Source organism: Psammomys obesus, unplaced genomic scaffold, assembly GCF_907164565.1.
Source record: "Psammomys obesus unplaced genomic scaffold, mPsaObe1.curated_primary_1811, whole genome shotgun sequence".
In the NCBI taxonomy this organism is placed as follows: domain Eukaryota; kingdom Metazoa; phylum Chordata; class Mammalia; order Rodentia; family Muridae; genus Psammomys; species Psammomys obesus.
Window position 1 is genome coordinate 13,684,450 of NW_026596088.1, and position 21,454 is coordinate 13,705,903.

At 37.1% G+C, this 21,454-nt stretch overlaps 1 protein-coding gene across 3 annotated transcripts in view; it reads right to left on the reverse strand.

The window, feature by feature from the left end:
• Positions 1–8,087: 8,087 nt before the first annotated feature.
• The window catches only part of Far1 (fatty acyl-CoA reductase 1), a 60,356-nt gene continuing 46,989 nt past the window's right edge, over positions 8,088–21,454 (reverse strand). For all 3 annotated transcript variants that reach the window (XM_055627562.1, XM_055627561.1, XM_055627563.1), the window contains 3 exons: positions 18,522–18,651; positions 12,825–12,952; positions 8,088–10,859 (listed from right to left, as the gene is read on the reverse strand). In XM_055627562.1, the coding sequence (XP_055483537.1) occupies positions 10,697–10,859; positions 12,825–12,952; positions 18,522–18,651 (421 nt within the window). In that variant the 3' untranslated portion in view covers positions 8,088–10,696. The remainder of the gene's footprint in view (positions 10,860–12,824; positions 12,953–18,521; positions 18,652–21,454) is intronic.

Consider the following 21,454-nt stretch of genomic DNA (forward strand, 5'->3'; position numbering starts at 1 on the left):
AGGAAACAAGGGTTGCTTGGGAGGCTTAAACATAGGAGCTAAAATACTCAGATTTGTGATTCAGAAAACTTATTCTGGCCGCTAGATAAAGTATATTGTGGAGGAATCAGACTACAGGCACAAAGACCAGTCAGAAAGACATTATAATCTGGGTTTAAGAAGTACAAGCCAAGCCAGACATGGTGACGCACACCTCTGATTTCAGCATTCAGAAGGCAGAGGCATATGGATCTCTTTAAATTCAAGGCTGGCTTGGTCTACAAAAAGAGTTCCAGGACAGCCAAAGGTACACAGAGAAACCCACTCTCAAAAAGCCAAAACACAAAACACACACACAAAAAGATGTACAAGCCTTCTCTATCACAGAATCATAGTGGTGAAGATGGATGCTAACCTATTCCCTGTTACGTGAAGACAGTGGGCATGTGGTCATAGCTGCAATATTTAGCATTAGAAGATGGATCATTCAAGGACGATATCCATTTCTAGCTCGCATGGATGGTCTTTATGGATGAGACACAACAGAATTGGCGGGGGGGTGGGGTGGACGAGGCATTTGGAGGTATGAGACAACACCCACTTTGAGTAGTTTGAGCAGTCTCTTCTAGAGCTGAACTACTCCTACAGAATGGATGAAGGACTTTTTTAAAGATGAAAAGCCTAGGACTTTCAGATATGATAGGAAGAGAGCAAAGAGTCTATCAGCCAATAATTCACCTTCTGCATGATGGTGTCTGACCAATATACTCCTAAAACCTCTGTCTGGTATGAGACAACAGAAGAGCTTGCATGTACCCCTGGGGCCCAATGCTGGCTGCTAACAAGGAACAGCAAACTGAAAAGAGACAGTGACATCCTTTTGAGGACAGTAGGCTTTATCCCACATCTGAGGGCCTGACTCCCAGCACCACACCAACATATATATGAGGACTCAGGCCAGTATGCAGGGAACGAAAGGGACTGACTACAAAAGTGTGAACTATTTTATAACCACCAACAAGGAATAGCGGAGCACTGTTGACTGTCAAGTGAGAGAGCCACAGGACAAGGACTGGAGCTTGTGACTGGAACACAAGAAACACACTGCACAAAGTGGTGGGCAGAGAGATGCAGCAGCCCTGGCATTCTGCAGTCAGCCAGGTAACCACTGTCAAGCCAGAGCCCAGAAAATACTCTCCTCTGGTCCTCTACTCTAGCAGATGGCTCTCACTAGCTCAACCCAACTGGAAGCTAAAGGCAAAAAGTCCGAATGGGTCTCACAAAGGTCAGTTTGCTGTGGCAAGCGCAATGTGAACGAGGATAGTGCAGAGACAAAAGGAAGAAAGGGAGATGGGTACAGAATCCCAGTTAGAAAATACTGAATGATAAGGTTCTGGCCAAGAAAAAATAATTAAGGGCTGTGGAGGAAAAAGGCTAGTCAGTAAAGTGCTTTCTTTGAAAACCTTGAGTTTGATCTGTGAGGCAGAAACAGAAGATCCCTGGGGCTCAGTGAGTCTAATTTACATGGCCAGTTCCAGGCAAGTGAGAGAAAACCAACCAAACCTCACTTGTAACAGCTGACAGTTTCCTCTGGCCCCTACATGTGTACGCACATCCAGCGAGAAAAACAGAGAGAAGAAAAGATTAGATTGATTTTTATTAACTATTGTCCTAAGCTATAATGGAAAAGTAATTCAAGCCTTAAAAACAACTGGTAGCCAAACTCTGGGGAGAGTGCAGGGAATCTTATGAAAGAAGGGAGATAGAAAGACCTGGAGGGGACAGGCGCTCCACAAGGAGAGAGAAAAAAAAAAATCTGGGCACAGGGTTTTTTTCTGAGTCTGATACTCCAACCAAGGACCATTCATGCAGATAACCTAGAACCCCTGCACAGATGTAGCCCACGGCAGCTCATTGTCCAAGTGGGTTCTCTAGTAATGGGAACAGGGACTGTCTCTGACATGAACTGATTGGCCTGCTCTTTGATCATCTCCCCCTGAGGGGGGTGCAGCCTTACCAGGCCACAGAGGAAGACAAGGCAGCCAATCCTGATGAGACCTGATAGACTAGGATCAGATGGAAGGGGAAGAGGACCTCCCCTATCAGTGGACTGGGGGAGGAGCATGGGAGAAGAGGGAGGGTGGGGTTGAGAGGTGATGAGGGAGGGGGCTACAGGTGGGATACAAAGTGAATAAAATGTAATTAATAAAACAATAAATAAAAATTTAAAAAATATTTTAAAAAGAAAAAAACACAACTGGTAGAGTTAGAGTGATGGCTCAGCAGTTAGTTGCACCGGCTGCTCTTTCAGAGGACCTGGATTTAATCCCCAGCATCTACGTGGCAGCTCACAACCAATTTAACTCCAGATTCAGGGGAACCAATGCCCTCTTCTGGCCTCCCCAAGGTACCAGGTATGCACTGTGGTGCACAGACACACATACATGCAGGAAAAACATACACATAAAATAGTAAATATTTTAAAAACTGGTAACTTACTATGGAAAACAGTCCATTTTTTAAGCAAAAGCGCTGTGTGGAGAGGACTAGCCAGACCCAAATGCAGGGCAAGACCATGATCTAAGAGCTTTGAAATGTATGTACCCTACAACTTGTAAATGAAACATTTCTGGCTCATGAGGAAGGAATGTAGTTCAAACTGGAACTGTTTCTCTTCTTCTCTTCCTTCCTCTTTAAAATGGAAACATTTTCTATTCTTATTTGTGTGGGTGGGGTGACTTCCCTTCCCTTTTGGCTGGCTTGAGTTAGCTTCTGGAGTTTGAAGTTCTTGCTAATTATAGGGCACAGTTTGCACCATGCCTTCAGCATCAAGGACAATCAGGCTAATGGCATGTGAAGTTCTGTTAGAAGCTGTGCAATTGGGGGGGAGGGAGTTTCACATTTTAGGTTTCTGTCTTTTAAATACAAGCAAGAGGGAAACTCTCCAAAACCTTCTTGAAACACAAATGGAGCCCAGGTCACCAGCTACAAATCTCTTGGCCCCTTAGGAAAGGGAAGACCAACTTGCTCACCAAACAATTGGTGGGCTGCAAATGACTGGAACTGGAGCATGGGGTGTGCTGTCTCAAGGTGTGGCTAAAAGAATCCATGGGGCCGGCTGGTTCTGAAATGGGCTAATCTAATCCCTCTGCCTTTGGGTGATGCAAGTGGAAATGCTGTCTTGGGTGGGGTTGTTTTAAAGGAACTCTATCCCAGGCAAGGGCTGTTGGTTGCAGAAAAGCCAACAGATATGGGTGCTCAATGGAACTGCTATGAACACTAGGAGAAACGAGAATTGAATTTTAATATTTTTACTCAAAAAGTGTATTCCTTAAAGGTAAAAAAAAAAAAAAGTGAAAGAAAACACTGGGCATGGAAAAATCATGTTCAGTAGAAGGTATCAATTAGGTTCAAAAATTTTCAGGAAATTTTGGGTGATTTTGAGGGAAGAGTTACTGAACACTTACTATATTCTGTACAGACATTTGTTGGCTTCTCTGTCCTTATAGAACAGGTTTTTTGTTTGCTGTTTGCTTTTTTAGAAGTGACTAGGAACTTCCTCAGTCACCAAGAAAAGAGACACAATGCAGCTTGTTCATTTATAAACAATTGCACACTCTTTACTAAAAACAGTCAATGGGATTTCCTAGAAACTGCTTAACAATGGTGATTTTGCACATTGCTTCGGCATTTGGAAAATAATAGACAGGCCTCCCTCCCCCCAATCCACCCACACACCTTTGGGGGATATAGTTAAGGGCAACTCTTCAAAAAGATTTCGGGGGTTCCATCTCTCCAGGCACAAGACTTGTCATAAATACTATGCCAGGTCCCATTTCTAGGATCCCCTGGGTTGGGCACAGGCACTTTTTTGCCACGTGATCCTGCTGATTGGATTATGACAGGGAAAGGTAAACTGGCTCATCATCAGAATCACCAGGAAAGTTTAAAACATTGACTCTTGGGCTTCTCTATAGCACTAACTAGAAACTCCAGGGATTGTCTGGAGAACACCCAGGTTTGAAATGGTTATTTCAGTCACCAGTCAGCTATGGAGCTTAGGTTTGGGCAATTAGCAGGGAAGAATGGTTTGCAGACTGCCTCATTCAGAGAAGGATGGCATTTTAAGTTGGGACTTTCTATGGCCCAACTGTTCAAGAACTCTAGCAATATGGTGAGGAATGTAAGGTCAGAGAAACCAGCTTAAGGAATTCAATATATGTGACAAGCCTTTTCTCTAATAGCAACTCTTAATACATTGAGTTACCTGATAAAAGGAAAAGAATTTAGACTGACAAGTAGAATCAAGTCAGGAAGTTAGCAATGGTCAAACCCAATCTAATCTTGTGGTTTTGTCCCAAACCTTAAATCTGTCATTTATGTGACCTTATCTCTTCTAAGGGGAATCAGGCTAGTGCATTGGGAGAAGGATGCTAGATGCTCCTGGGAGTCAAGTGAGAGGTAGGAACACAAACCAGATAAAGGGTTAAACAAGAAATATGCAGGATGGGCAGAGCAATGGAACCAGGGCTGGCAGAAAGGCAATTCACAGCCCTCAGAGATGTAGCTAGGTATACCCACATATATGCCTGGCTTAAAAAGTATTCCACAGTGGAGCTTTTAAGTTTCCATGTCCACATTTACCCCTTGTGCTTGTTATAGAGAAAAGAGTATTGCTTTTTTTTTTTTTTTTTTTTCTGATGCAAGAAACTTCTGCATTTTTCTTAAGGGGTGGTTGTGAGAATGTGTTTATGAAACTCTGCTAACATATCTCAATCCCAAGCAGGATTTCTGGATACAAGTAGTGGTGTTTCTTCATGAAACCATCGTATTTGTTCTGTGATGACCTAGACTCTGACCGTCTGTTAAAATAAAAAGAATACAGATAGAAACAATGTGCTTGTAGGGAGTGTCTCTGAGAATCAAAGAGGCAACGCCTAACATGGTATAAGTTCAAATAATCCTACAAGTGGGTACAGGAAGAGAAAACTGAGGAGTGACGCTGGATGAACATCTAAGCAGGAGGAACAGTGTTTTACAGCACACTGGTACAGGCCTAGGGATGCATTCTGGTAATGTGGAGAAGATACATGTGAGGGAAGGTTAATGAAAGGGCAGACTACTCTATTGCGCTGTCAGTTGCTGTGTGCCTTCCCCATCAGCTTGGTATTATTAGGCTTAGCAAGAATCAAATGGGTCCTTAAATCTACACTACTAAATTTCTTTGGCTAAATGTCACAACAGAAAAACAAACAAACCACAAGGTGGAAAGCTTAGAGTTGAGGAATTAATTGCCTATATCAAATTAATCTGTAGGGAACTATCTTGATTGCTTTTTATTGTGGGAGAGCCCAGCCCACTACGGGCAGCACCATTCCCTGCAGGTGATCTTGGGCTATATAAGAAAGCCAACTAAGAATGAGCCTATGAATAAGCCAACAAGCAGTATTCTTCCTTAAGTATGGGAACACTTAGGAAAAACTAAAACACAAGACCCAGCAAGCTGTGAGCCAGACATTGTTCCTCAAGCTAACACTCCAGAATGAATAGACTCTGGCCTTTTAATGAAGCAAAACTACATTTTAACCCTTGCTGTTTTTTTTTCTTTATGCTCATCTGTAACTTAAAACAGAAATTTTGTTTTGTAAACAAAACAATGGCATAACAGAAAATATGAAAGGGTGCAACAAAAGCTAGCTTACCCCATCTCCCTATGTGGCAGAAACATCTAGTATTTATTTGGGCCTCCTCACTCAGTTCAGGCCATTTTAGACATTTATGTATGTCTACATCCTAGTATCTTGATTTTTCTTGATGTTCTCTTGAAATCCCAGTGGGCTAACCTAGAACACGGTACCTTACCAGGACTCACTCAACCAACAATCCTCTCCAGCTTCAGTGAACATCAGCATTACATAAAGTTGGAGGGGGCTTCTTAAAAACAGATTTCCTTGTGGTTCATCACATGCTTGTCTTTGCAGACACACTTCCTAAAGCCTGGAAGCTACTCTTCATAACCCTTCTCCTGCTGGGTGTGTTCAAATCACAACTCAAATAACTCAAGCATGTATGAGATTTTCTTAAAGCAGTAAGTACTTCTTCCTATTAGCTGCATTTTAGCCTTATCTGTGGTATATATTAACCTGCTTTTATCAAATCGAAAAGCTCTTAAGGAAAGACAGCATGTCACATTCAGGACTGGGCCACTTTGAAACTTATCATATGGTGATAAAGACACTTGTGAGATAAAACAGTACCTAAGCATAATAGGTATTCAGTATTACTGAAAAAACAAGTGTGGAGTTTTAGGAATGAAAAATAAACATTAAGCACAACTTGACAAGGAACTTATCTAACAGTGAATTAGTTTCAAATCCAAAATCTTTGGATGGACAAGTCCTTTACAGAAATTGTACAGTGTGTGCACACTGGTCTGTACACATGAAAGTACTTCTAGAGTACGTATACCTAATATGATATGAACACTACTTAAATAGTCACTCAGCACAGGACATGTATAACAGTATAACAGTATATACTACATGACCCTAGTATAGAATAGATTAACCATCTAAGTTTAAGTACATATTGGTTTATACAACAAAATCACCTGAGAAATACACCCAGCTAATTAAAGGAACAAGAACAAAGCTATACCATATTATTTAGGGAACAAAAGTTTGTAAGTAATTAAAAATTACTTTCAAACCATGTTGGTTATTCCACAGATGTGGCTACAGAAGGCCAGTGATAGTGAACAAGACTATGTTGAACAAGACTGTGGGCATCAGAGCTAGTACTAGTTCAGGTTCTAGCTCTCCACTGAATAGTATTATGTGTCATATACTTTGGTTACCACACTTCTAAAACAGGGGCAACAGAAGTGCCTCAAACAGAGGGCTTGCTGTAAGGCAAAAAGAGAACATCACACAAAAATGCTTAGACCTGTGCTAACAAAACAGTAAGCACTAAGTGTCAGCTAGTATGTTCACAATGTCTTACGTGCTGGCTGAATTTGCTCTCATGAAACTAAGAACCATGTTGAAAGAAGAGATAAGATCCTGAGAAAGATGTGAAATAAAGCAGGAAATTAAGTATTTAATATTAAACTAAACAATGACAAAATAAAATATATGATCTCCCTGGATGACTATTTCAAACAAAATAATCTCATCTGTCTGTTTACATGAAATGTTTCCTTTTTTAAAAGACTTATTCATATAAAATTATGTTACTATGTCAAAGTCATTAGCGTATTTATCATAAATAAATTGAGAATATTTCAAAGGACCATTTATACATTTTAACAAATTTGGAAAATAATCCATGATTTTCAGCCCAGCACAAGCACACACAGAATCAAGAGAGCTTTCTTTCTCAGAGAGCAAGCCAGTAACAAAGGTATTAAACTTATATACTACTTAGAGCTTTTCTAAGTAAATGCATTTTAGACTAATCAACTTGCAAAGGAGCACACCAAACTTAATGTTGCTCAAATTTTCTTTATTAAGAAAATATTTCATATATATTTAAACAGACTGATAAACTCATGTTTTTAAGTTACGGCGCATATACCCTTTTCTCTAAGCTTCTCATGCAAAGTTAGAATGTTTTCTCAAAGCAGAGATAGTCAGTGCAAACGGGTTCAAGGCAGAGCTGGATGTTGGCCTAGAAAGGCATGCTTATAAAGCCACTTACACTCCAACCCTATCCTGACACACTCTCAGCCTCCCCCAAGCAGTTCACTCAGTCTCTATGAAAATGAATAATCCTTCAAATGAAGCCAGATCAATTACTGGTGAAGGACCTATAAACTAACACAATGTCATTCACCCTAGGAACATGCTGGTGGTCTGGTTCTGTTTACATTAAAAAAACAAAACAGAAAATGTCCTTCATTAACTACTATATAAAAATATTTAAGTGTTTGTTCTGCCTGTATGCTTCCCCTAAAGTGCTATGTGAACAACTCAGACATAAATAAAAAGATGTGAGAATGGATGAGGACACCTAAAAAAGACAAAAGGTTCAAGGACTACTTCCTGTCATTGTAGCCACATTAACTCATGGATGATTTCCACAATGTAAAAATACAATAGATGCTATAATAGAAATATAGGGATTCATTTATTACTTTTTGGTTTACAAACAAAGGCACCCAATGTTTCTATTTACTTCTTATAAAAGATTATCAGTTTACACTTAAACAAACAAACAAAAAACACAAAACAAAAATTTCCCAATTAGTTCCTATAGACAAACACAAAGGGAAGAGGGGAGAGTTCCCTCCCACTTCCAAGCTTCAACTGGCAGACTAGAGAAATGCTTATTCTATGTCAACCTGAAGTCAAACAACATATGACCCTGGTCATGCTTATCTGCACTAAGCTTTAAGATACATTAGCGTTGCCAAGGCAATAAAACAGTTACAATGACATTACAGTGTACAAATATGTATGCCAGAGTTCAGAGAAGGAAAGATAAGGGGAGAAAACCAAAATGGTTTGGAATACAGTTTTGCCAAATGAGTTGAATGAAATAGATTATTTTGCAGGTTGTCCTATTGAAGAATCTGTATGGAAAATATAATCACAACTAAAAACACTGTCTAGTAAATTACAAACAGAATACATTTCCAAACTCTTTTAAATATGACCTTAGTTGGAGATGACCAACAATGTCACACTTTACTCTCCATACTAATTTCAAAATTGTAAATTCCAGGATTAACATCATTTATTCATTACCCTTCTTTTGACAACAAAATTCTAAACACACAATATTAATTTGTAACCTCAGTCAGAATGCCCCTAGTTAGCACTTCTTTAAATTAGATTACAAGAGCAATAAAACAGAAGACACATGTCCGATTCACTTCATGAGCCTGCCCACATTGTACCTGATTCTTTTCTGAGACCTAAAGACAATTTACCGGATTCTAGGTATATTTGGCTGATGTACAAAAATCATTCAAAGGTTAGTGTGTTTTAATTACATCATGGAAATGTATTTGGAGACATGGAGTACTCAATATATCTTATATGGACCACCTTAAATCACATCCATTTTCTCACACTATCATGGTCTCTCACACCTTACACAGGCATGGTCCTAGACCAGACTTCAGTGTCATTCCAAAAAATACACAGATATTTACATACATATTTCTTTTAAAATAATGTTTATAAGTTCTACTACACAAAGTCTGGCTTCAACACAGAAGCATTTTTTTTTTCCTTTTCAAGATTATATACCTGTATGGAAAAAGTGGGTTTCTTTTACATTTTGTTTTTTCACAATAGTAAAATAAACTTCTTCTACACTGTATTTCAATTGGCAAAAACATTAAAATGTGAAGTTATGTTTAATGTCTTGTACTGTGAACTGACTCCCTTAAGCACTTTCAACATACACTGCTGATGATTTAAACGTAGCACAACTTGATCAGCATAATTGTAACGGTGTTGTGCTGAACACGCCATTAAAAAAGAATAGTAACAAACTAGTAAAATTTAAAGGAAACTGTAATGTGTCAATAAAAACACACCAATTTTCTTGCTATTACTTGTTCCTAAAATGCATGTCTTTCTTTCTAAAGCTAAAACAACATGCAAATAAATGATGACTTGAAACTCATTAAACAGTTTGCTACATTACATGGAAAAATCCTTTATTTAATTTTATACACATACTTATGCATTTTTTAAAAGTAATTCAGCTTTCATGGTCAAAATCTGTATGTGTCGGCAAACACATGAGGACATTTTCTTAATGTTAAAAGCTGCAACTACATCCCTCATAATAATGCACATTCAGTGGGGCAAGTCCTGTGAGAAAATTTGTAAGGGAGGAGAGAACACATATGATGAATCCTTCCCCAATCCACCTCTAATCAAGTCTCAAGAAATCCTCTTCAAAATGAAAACACATCTCACCATTTGATCAAAATGTGGACTAGAAAATGTTTTCCTGTTTTGATACTAACACAGTTTTAGTGTATGTTTTTACTTTGCTTCAAATGCAGAGTGTGTACTGATACAGAGTTTCTAATTCATTTAGCTTCATTAGTGTCTTTAGATAATATTTGGCCTTCTGATCATAAGAATAACTGATTACTTGTAGGAAAATGATATGCAACATACATTTAATCATAAAAAAATTAAAACAGGTCTTTGTACTTGATACCACCTATAACTTACAGGAAGCAAAAATACATGCCTGTGGTTTTAGCAAACCTAAACCCCACCTCTCATCTGATTTAAAAAAAAAAAAATGAAAAGAAAGAAATCAATACTGAAGCAAATCTTTAACTAATTTTTCTAGGCCTCCTATCTGCACACTTCCCATTGCACTGAATATTAGGACTGCATGTTAAGGCATGTTTTAACTAGTATGTTCCAGAACTGCACAGTTATACTGGTCAATGTTCCCATAGCCCCACTTCTGCCCTCTTCCTACACTTTGCATTCCAAGGATTAAAATGTTAAATCGTAGTTTGAGTGGCTATTGCAGATCTGAGCTGGCATACCACAGTATGTTCACTAGATTTTGAGCATAAACATTAAAATGTTACATAAAATGGACCATAATTTACTCCACGCTCCAATTTAAGATGGTTTAATGTCGTAACAAAAGGTGAGATGACTTAAGTACATTTTACATTTTGTGCATTTAGATCACCGTATGCATAGATGTTCTAATGCTAAATTCTTGGTCTTCAGTATCTCATAGTGCTGGATGCTCGGAAGTATGACAGAAATTTGTAACACAGACTAACCACAAAGTACCAGATGTTTCTTGCCATTTGTGATCTTGCAATAAAAATGCGCCAGATAAGTATCACGAGGATAGTATTGAAACCGTAACGAATATTCCGCAACCTGGAAAGTAAATCAAGAGACACACTAAATATTTTCTAGAATAAAATTATTTTTGAATAGGAGCTAATTAATAGTAATCAATTTAAGCAAAATTCTAAGCCATCTTTTAACTTTCAACATTGAAAAACTAAATTTATTAAGTTCAAGTTAGCACAAAATTCAAATATACCTGCCATACATGCACAAAAATACACAAACCTACATGGGCAGTAGCAAACCAATGCAACACTCCAGCAAGAGAGTACAGCGAAGTCTTTTTATATCAGTATACCTGAACTATAAGCTTACTAAGCAACAGTGTAACTGAGAATCCCTGTGTGCCTATTCCTATGGTAGACATCAGAAAAATGAAGGTTAAGCCATGCATGGTGGCTTCTATCTGTAATCCTAACTTTCGGGAGGCTGAATCTGAGCAGGAAAATCCTGAGTTTGAGGCCAGACTCAGCTACAGAATGAGACCCAATCAGAAAAAAAGAAAGAAGCAGGAAAAATTTGGAAAGGGAGAAAGGGAGGGAAGGAAGAAAAGAAGTGAGGAAGCAGACAAGCAAGCAAACAAACTGGAAGCAAAACAGAACATGTCTTGAATTTCTGGAGCTTCTATTTAACCCCCCCCCCCCCCCAAAAAAAAAAAAAAAAAAAAAAAAAAAGAATGATAGCTATTAGTATCCAACTCGAAAGCCAACTGGTAAGTCCTCATCTAAAAGTTAAACACCAAGCCAGGCATGGTGGCACATGCTTATAATCCCAGCACTTGGAGAGGCAGAGGCAGGCGGATCTCTGTTAGTTCAAGGCCAGCCTGGTTTACAAAATGAGTCCAGGACAGTCAAGGCTACACAGAGAGAAGCCCTGTCTCCAAAAACAAAACAAAAAAAGTTAAATACAGCATTAGCTCCATACAGGACATTTCTGCTTTCAAATATCAGCAAGCAAGCCACCTTGCTCATTATTTCTAAACATCTTTGATAGCTTTTGATGGTTGTCTGAAGAAATTTAAACCTTCAGATAGGCACATTAAAAATTCCAGTAACTTAATCATGCAGACCAAGACAGGACTCAGCAACAAAGATGCTGAAGTAGATGTAGAAGTAGAGATTGCAGCTTTAAGTAAGTACTGAAAACATCTATGTTCTAGTTTCCTTCCCAGTAAAATATGATCTTACAAACATGTTTTCCTCAATAAATCTGGCATTTTGTAAGCTCTATTGCGCTGTGACTTTGGCAAGTGAATAATAATGAATCATAGAAATCATAAAAAAAAAAATACAATGAGATAACCCTTAGTAGTACTCAAATCTCTGAATGATTGACTACAGCTGATTTGCCTATTTTCTGAGTTTATTATGTTTTAGCATAATATTCAACATGTACTGTTTTTCTGCTAAGAGTCAAATGAACCATTATTCTATGCTATAAGTTAAAAAAAAACTACCTAAGTAACTTCTGGATCAAATAATATTTTTACTTTCTGCTAATACTTTCACTTTTTCAACAGAAATTTAAGAGAAGTAAATAGTGATTTTTCAAAACTAAGTTCTGCCCAAAGTTCATACACAGAAATAAACATAAATTAATGAAGATATTAAGTTTTAATAATCTTTAATTCTTTACTTTATGTGTATGGCTGATTTGCATGCATGTATGTCTGTGTACCTGTGTGCCTGGTGCCTGTGGAAGCCAAAAGATGGTATGGGATCCTCCAGAACTGGAGTTAGAGGTAGTTATGATATACCATGCAATCTGGGAATCAAACTCTGGTCCCTTAGAAAAGCAGCAAGTACTCTTAACCACCAAGCCATCTCCCCAGTCTTTTAATAATCTTAAGTTAAATAAATACCACATAGTTACAAACCCAAGGGCAAGCATTTTCTTCAATATATTATTTTTATTTAGAATACTACTTTACCAATGCACACTGAAATACTTCATAACTAAGAGAAAATTGCAATGAGCCTATGCCAAACTTACTTGTTCAGATGCTTTCTAGCTGCAGGGAGGCCAGACATCTCTTCATTCAATACGTATTTTTTAGTCCCCATGCAGTAGTTCTCTATATATTCTGCCCAGTGTAACTGCCGTACATCAATATTAAAGGTCTATGGTAAGAAAAAAAGTTATTAGATTCCTAATTTTTTGTAATTTGTCAAAAATTTTACTTTCTGAAGCACAATCCCAAAAGAAAAGATAACAAAGCATGTCAATATATTATTGCCTTTTCTACTGTCAACATTTATGTGTCCCTTACTACTTTACATATGAATTGATACACATTTCAAGTTCTTTTCCACCTGCAACTTCCCCTTCTTCCTGTATATTTTCTATAGGATAAAGATTAACTTTCCTAGAGAAAAATCTATCATCAAGAGAAGTCAAGCAGAGTGGAGTGGTATATACTGCATACACCACCTAGTACACACAGTAGACAGGAGGGTCACCAGTTTGAAGCCAGTCTCTGTGTGGTGGCTTACGTAAGAATCACCCCCACAGGCTCATATTTTGAATGCTTAGTTAGCAGGGAGTGAAACTCCTTTGAAAGGATTAGGTTTGGTCTTGTTGGATGAAGAGTGTCTGGGTGGCCTTTGACATTTCAAAAGCCCATACCAGGCCTAAGCTCTCTACCTCCCTGACTAAGAATCAGGGTGTAGCTCTCAACAGCTACTTCAGAGGCTGCCTGAATGTCACCATGCTCCTGCCACGATGCCAAAGAACTCACCCTCTGAGAGTGTAAGCAAGACCCCCCCCCACGTAGGAGTTGCCTTGGTCACGATGTCCCTTCACAACAATAAAACCGTGATAAGACAAGGTGCTACATAATAAGACCCTGTCTCAATAACAACCACCATACAAACACACACACAAACCCTAAACAATAAAAAGCAAAACCTAGCCATGAATGCTGGCTTAGGATTTTAGTAACAGCGTCTGTGTCATTTGATGAAAAGTGTACATCAACCTAGAAAAGCAGACTTTATAGAAAAAAGTCTTTCAGGCCATCAGGTATTTTTGTGAAATAACACTATAAGCCATCATCTAAAAAGAACAAGCTCCAGAGAAGAAAATATTAGAAACAAATTACTAAAATGAAAAGATAGTACCATGGCACCAACATGGATGGAGACTTGATTTCACAAAGAAGCTGTTGTAAGAAAGTATATATGCATATACACAATGTGCGCCTGGAGTCCCACAAGAAACAAAACAAAACAAAAAAAAAAAACAAAACAAAATAAACAGAAGCATCACCTAAGAACATGTTGCCTAAAAAATTATGAAACACCAAACACGTATTTAAATACCATGCCCAACACATACATACATAAACATTTAGGCATCTAAGAATGAGTCTAAAACAAGACAGACAGATTACCTACTAAACAAATGCCAAAACTGATAATTACAGATGCAGTAGAAGTCAAAAAACCATCTTTTCCAAGTGTTCAACAGATTACTAATGTAATAATCCATACCAGTGTAAAGATACTTGAAAAAGAAAGAGAGAATAAAGATAAATCTGGAAGAATAAAAACTAGAGCAATCTGACACAACCCACAATAGACAAGTAATAACTCCAGATTCCAGACTGTCCACACAAGTCTCTGTGAATGCCTGAAGGTGGAAGAAGAAATGAAAGGCAACAGGTGAGTCATGATCCTGACAAATTATATATTTACTGCATAGACTGTACTAATTTATTTGTGTTCCTTTCAGAGTACATGGTGGATGCTTAATCTTCAACAGTTTTGGAAGGAAGGGACTAATAGCAGCTGATTACATGTTGCAGGATATCTGCTCATATTGTAAACCCTGAGATTGTGAACTAGAAAAACCTGTTTCTTGCTGTGGTGTGGCTCAGCCCTAGCACACACCTTTATTCCAAAAGCTTCCTATAAACAGGATTAAATAAAATTAGCCCTAGATCAAGAGGCAGGGCAACCAGTTGATAGGAAGTGAACATGGGGGAAAAAAATAGAAAGTGAGAGGAAGTCCAGAGGATAAAAAGACACAGAGGATGTAGAAAAGAGAGATATTCCGTTTGAAGAGTGTGGAGAAAGAGAAAGAGTTTTTTTTTTCCTTCTGGGACATAGGTGGACCAGGAAGGTCACCTGGGTTTGTTCTTTGCCTTTCTGAGCTAACAGGCTTTCACCCTAGCATCTGGCTCCCGAGTCTTCATTGGTAAAATCAAGCATTTGGGATTTTACTTTAAAAACAACAATTACATCATAAGATTTTAGTACAAATACATACTGATATCAAGACACCATCTCTTTATTTTCCTCTTTCCTCTCTTTCTCTCCCTCTCTTTCTCTGTCTCTCTCTCTCACACACACACACATACACACAAGGCTGTTTTGTTACTTTTATATTTTGTTTTATTTTGAGGGGAGTTTGCAAGGTGGGAGAGCAGATATGAAGAGATATGGAGATGAATGGGATTGAGGTACATAATCTAAAACTCAAAAAAAAATCAATGAGAAGCTAAAAAATACAAAGCACTATGAAGAACAGGAGCTCATATACACTAGTATTTGGAATATAAATGGACTTAACCACTTGGGAGATCTATTTCAATAAACTAAACTGAACAAGTGAATAAACTATACCCCTCAATTCAATTTCTAGGCATACACTCTACACAGCAGAACACAACTGTATAAATAATATTCACAGAACAATTAATCCTTACAGCCCCAAACTCAAAATAAATATCCATCAACATAAGACTAAAAAAATATTGTACACTGCTATTTGTGTGTACTCACAAAAGGGAAAATTAATTTAGTGCTCAAGATAACTGTTACCTCTGGGAGAAAGGAGGAAAGGGTATGATAGACAACAAGAAATAACATTCTAGGTTTCTCAACTGAATGACTGCTCTCTAATAATTATTAAGCAAAATAGGCTATATATTAAGCCTAACAAGGGAGAGAATAAAAAGAGGGGAAAGAAAAGATAACGGATCAGAAAGAGCCACAAAAAAAAATTCCACCAAAGAATATCTACAGGCTCTGATGAGTTGAGCCTGTCCTGAGGACTACAGTGAGAAATGAAGACTAGACCCATATGCTATGTCATGTAAATGAGGGAGGCTTCTAGAATACCTGCAAAACATAAATTCTAAAAGTAAAATAAAAGAACTATACCTTCAGAGTAAGGGTAAAAATAAATAAAATATCACCCAGAACCTTTAATCCCAGCACTTGGGAGGCAGATATAGGTTGATCTCTGTGGGTTCAAGGCCAGCCTGCGCTCCAAAATGAGTCCAAGACAGCCAGGGCTCTTGTTACACACACACACACACAAAAAAAAAAAGAAAGAAAGAAAGAGAGAGAGAGAAAGAAAGAAAGAAAGAAAGAAAGAAAGAAAGAAAGAAAGAGAGAAAAAGAAACAAACAAAAAAGCAACCCTCCCCCCCCAAAAAAAAATTCACTCAGATGGAAACTTCATATCTACAAAGCTAGTGGAATGGGTTGGTTCTCTACTTCTAATATAGAATTCATAAGCCACAAGAATCAATTATGGCTTGTCCACACTGAGATGTTCTACTGTGCAAAAGGCACAATATGAAAGAAGTTAAGCAGAATAGTCTAGATTATTTTTAAGTTATATATCAGGTTAAATCAAACACTAAAAAATAATTTTTTTTTAATGCAATGGATGAAAAAACAAAAAGTCTTTTTGGAAAACTAACCCTGAACCAATCTTCAGGTGAATGCTGAATTTACCTGTGCTAAGCTGAAATCCTCAGCAGATGTTTTAAAGGCCCTGGTTTATGAAGGCCTCCTTGCTAGCTCATGCTGAGAGCTATACAGGTACTGGGCTACCTGCTCCTAAGAGGTAACAGTCGTCTTGAATATCAAATGCTAGTTGTTGTTGTTTTTTTTGTTTGTTTGTTTTTTGCCATTTGTAACTTCACACAAACAGCATATACAGTGTTTTGTTTTCATTCTTCTGTTACTTCATTGTTCTGTTGTTTCCAGTTTGGGGCAAATAGGATTAATTTTTTTGTGAACATATGTTTTGCCAAATAAACAGAAAATGCAAAATCTTATAGAAAGCTTCAACTTCAATCTATCTCCACAAATTTCAATAGAAACCTCAAGGAATATGAATTACAGGAAAACAAATAATGATTAGCAAAACAACATAAAAACAAGGTACCCTGAGTTAACAGTCTGTCTGTTTGTTGTTGTTTTGCTTATCATTCTGCTCAAGCAGCAGAATCAGACACTGCCTATCATTTAAGTGTCAACTATGAAAGAGAAGATTTAGAGCAGTTATAAAGAAATGTCCAAGATACAGTTGAACGTTCTAAAAATTAAAGTATAAAAACTCAAGGGAATGGTTTAAACTCAACTGATTGACTATTGAATTTAAACAAATTATTTACATTTTAGACAAAAAGCAAAATATTTAATTGAGGTTAAAAAAACTTAGGCATCATGATCTACCATATAACAATTCTGTGAGAAGGAAAGACCAGAGAGAAAGAGACATTTGAAGAAACAAATGCTTAAGAAACTTCCAAAATTGCTGAAAGACACCCAATCGAAAGGTATAGAAAGCCCAAAGAAAGTTTCAGAATACCAAACATGTGGAAAACCTGGAAGAAAGTCAGCAAAACAAATAACTGACTTTTCAACTGAACAAAATAGACAGAACTAAAATAATCTTTGATATGCTGAAATTGTGTTAAGAAAAAAAACTAGGGGGAACTAAAGAATGACAACCAAAAGCTGAAGGTTCACTATAAGTCTCCTAACTAAGCCATATTCTAGTATTCTTAGATACATGTCAGAGAGAAGAAAATGAAAATAAAAAGAAGCACCATGAAATAATGATGGAGGAAATGAAAATGGATGGAGGAAATGTCTCCTAATTATAAGGCTTCAATTGGAGAACTACAGTAATATGTAAGCTTACACATGGCTGGAAAGCTGAAGGTATTATCACAGCAAACTCAAGTTAAGGCTCTCATTACCATAAAGAGAAAGCAACTAAGAAATAAGGCTCTAAATTCAATCCCCAGTATTGCTATACTCCTAGAAGGAGGTAACTCATTTATTCAACTTAAGACATAGCAAGATATACGAGGTAGCTTGGTCATAGTATACTGCACAGGTCTTTAATGCAACACTTACAAAGCGGAGACAGATGGATCTCTTGAAGTTGAGGCCAGCCTGGTCTACACAGTGAGTGCTAGGCCAGCCAAGGCTACATAGTAAAACACTGTCTCAACAAAACAAAACAATCTGAAGTAACTTCAGAAGGAACACAGTTTAACTTTCAAACAACCCTAGTAAAATGACAGAGAGCATATAATAAACAAACAAACAAAAACAATTGGAGTCCATCATCCTCCACCCCCACAAAAAAATTTAGAGAAAACAAAGCATCCTGACCATAAAATCCATAGAGATGTTAAGTTCTCTTTGAGTTCAACCTTATTTGAAGAAAAAAATAACTCAATTTAAAAAGCCTTTGATATTTTCAAATACTTTATATAATTTTAAAGCAAAGCAAGTCTTATCTCTATATACATATTAAGATTGAACACTGAGGAAATATAACCAGATCAATGACTTTCCTATGTTATGGTTATGGGAAATGCCTAGGTTCCAGGGTGCTTACTGGTCATATTTTCTAACCCAAAACAGAAAATACTTGCCTTTTTATCTTCAGGGTTTAGTTGGTTCATTAACATGTTAACATTATCAGTATTCCAAACCCAAGAGTTACTTGTGAAATATTCAAGAAATACCATGGCTTTGTGAAGACGAGTAATTGTTTTCATCATCCTGTATTTGAAGAAAAATCAAGAGATTCATATAGTATATAGAATGGGTAAGGAAGGGTCCCAACCGTTCACTCCCAACTGTAATTCCACAAGTGTACCAAACCAGCAAAGAACCAGAATATTTCTGTATCGTGGGAGAACTATTTATAAATTCAAAATGGAAAAGCAAATTGGAAGCAGCAGCAAAGTGAATTTAATGTTGCCTGTACAAGTTCTGCTGACACAGAATTCTCAAATGATATTGCAAATACTAAAGTTTACATTCAAATTTTCTAAATATCATACTAAGCAAAAGGATTCAGTTTAGTCTTCCTTTGCCTTTTAGCTAACCTGTACTTAGTGAGAATCCACAACACAAATTCTACAACTATATTATAATGCCACTGCTTCAGCATCACTGAAGCAGATATACAGAAATATTCCTTTGGTATTTAGTCAACTCTATTAGAAAAATACAAGAACTTTCTCTTCAATGGTGATTGGAACTACTCCTTATTACCTGGATGTGTTGTGAAATCAATGACCAATACTGAGGACTTTCTGAAATATTCTCCTCTGGCCTCAGCCATGTCCTTTCTTTGAGAAACAAATAAGTATATTACTTCTTTGTTTCTTTTTACAGGACAAGGAACCTTAATCTTATCTGACATTTTATTTATTATCACTTGCCACAAGTCATTGATATCAAAGCACTGATCCAAGTAATAATTAAGAAAAAGCTTTCTGAATCAAATAAACCCCCAAAACACCAGAAGAAATATAAGAATTGCATTTATATTCCCACAAGTATTAGCTAAAAGTATATAAAATTTAGAAAGACCTCAAATTAAGGGCTTTATAAATGGGGGCATGGGAGAAAATCAGAATATGAGAAATAATGAAGAAAATAAAAGCAGCATAATTAGCCAAGAAACTGTGATAATATACCCAATACATTTACAAAGAAACCCTGAATCTAAAATATGTGAAGGAAATGAGGCAATACAGTGTAAAGAAAAACTATTTCATTCACTACAGAATTCTAGAATAAATTCTCCGTTAAACAGGAAAAGAATTATCAAACATCCAAAGCTTTATCTAGAAGTAAACCATATAGATAAAACTGACAGTTGCTTTAATAAACAAGACTTTTATAAAGAAAAATTTTTTAAAAATGGAAATTTTAAATACAGTATATCACAGGCAGTATATATTAATTTTATCCCAAACACACATAATTCACATTATTTTCCAACAAGTATTAGTAAACATTGTTCCCTGACTTTCTTAACTGTCAATTTTGCCTAATCTCATGTGTACAGATTCATTCAAGTGGTATAGTTGCCCTAAAATCAATCCTTGATCCAACCATTCAAAAGTGTATTTCTTACTAAAAAAATTAGAGGGCTCAGGCATGCTTATAATCCCACACTTGGCAGGGTGAGGCTGGAGAACTGCCATGAATGTGGAGCTAGCCTGGTTTACAACTCAACCCTGTCTCCAAAAAAATAGAAGGAAGGGGTTGGAAGATTTGAAAATTCATACACATGAGAAATTTGCAGACATTATCAGGAAATAAAGTACACTTAAAACTGTGCCATCACTCTGGTTCAACACGCTACAGAGTGAAGCTTATAGATACAGTGTCCTGTACCTACTGCGGATGTTTATTCTTTACTATGACAACTTCTAAAAAAAACTATAATTAATCACAATTTACAGTGAGATCAAATCTTAATGATCACCTTATCTAAGGTTTCTCAAGCTCAGCTATCACAAATAAAAATATCTATGTACTAAGATACTTGGCAGCACCCATCTTAGCACACCTCTCCCCATTGCAATGACCAACTTCAAATACTGACAAGTGTCCTCAGGTGAGAATCACATATGAGAAATGTCAGGTTCAAAGAAGGTAAATTAAACAACAAAAAACATGAAGAAACTTTAATGATGATTCTATATACGTACTATCGCCTCCCTACTAACCAAGAATCCATATATTAAGAAATAGAACTTACAATTATTTCAAAATATAGGAGCAAGTCAGATTTTTATCTAGCTGACACTCAAAATCATATAAATGAGTAAACTAGATTACACAAATGACATTAATTTAAAGTAGAATGAGGTATTCTATTAGGTATTACTTACTCTTGACTAAGTAAATATCTGAAGAACAAACTGAGACAATAGTTAACATGTGTACATTGCCTAAGTAAGCTTTTACATTCCTTGTTGCTTTTCTTTACTTATTTTTTTGTTTGTTGTTTTTGTTTTGTTTTCATTTTTTGTTTTGGAGACAGGGTTTTAATCACTCCATGCTGGCTTGAAACTATGTAGACCAGGCTGGCCTCAAACTCACAGAAATCCTTCTGCTTCAGCTTCCTGGGTGCTCAAATTATAATCTGCAGCACCAAATCCTACTCCTTGTAACTTTTGTATTATACACTTACAGAGGTCTCAGGTCATTCCTGCTTTGAAACAGTAAGACTCCTGTCTCCCATCCTACAAGGTAATCTACACTGTCACCTAGACTAACTTTTCATCACAAGGAGAAATACTTGTATGCACTAGAATGAGGTGGTGACTTCAGAGACTAGGTAAGAAAGGTTTAAGAGTAGTCTGCCTTGCTCATTATCATACTCACCCTTGAAGACTTCAGTCACTTTGCACGCTGTCCAATGACCCCTGAGGCATTGTCATGCTGCACGGAAGCTCAAACCAGACCATGTGCAGACAACACATGGAGAGGCTAACTCTACATGAAGAGAGAAGGCAGCCTGGCTACTACACACCCTTCCTCTCCTTTAATGACACTCTCT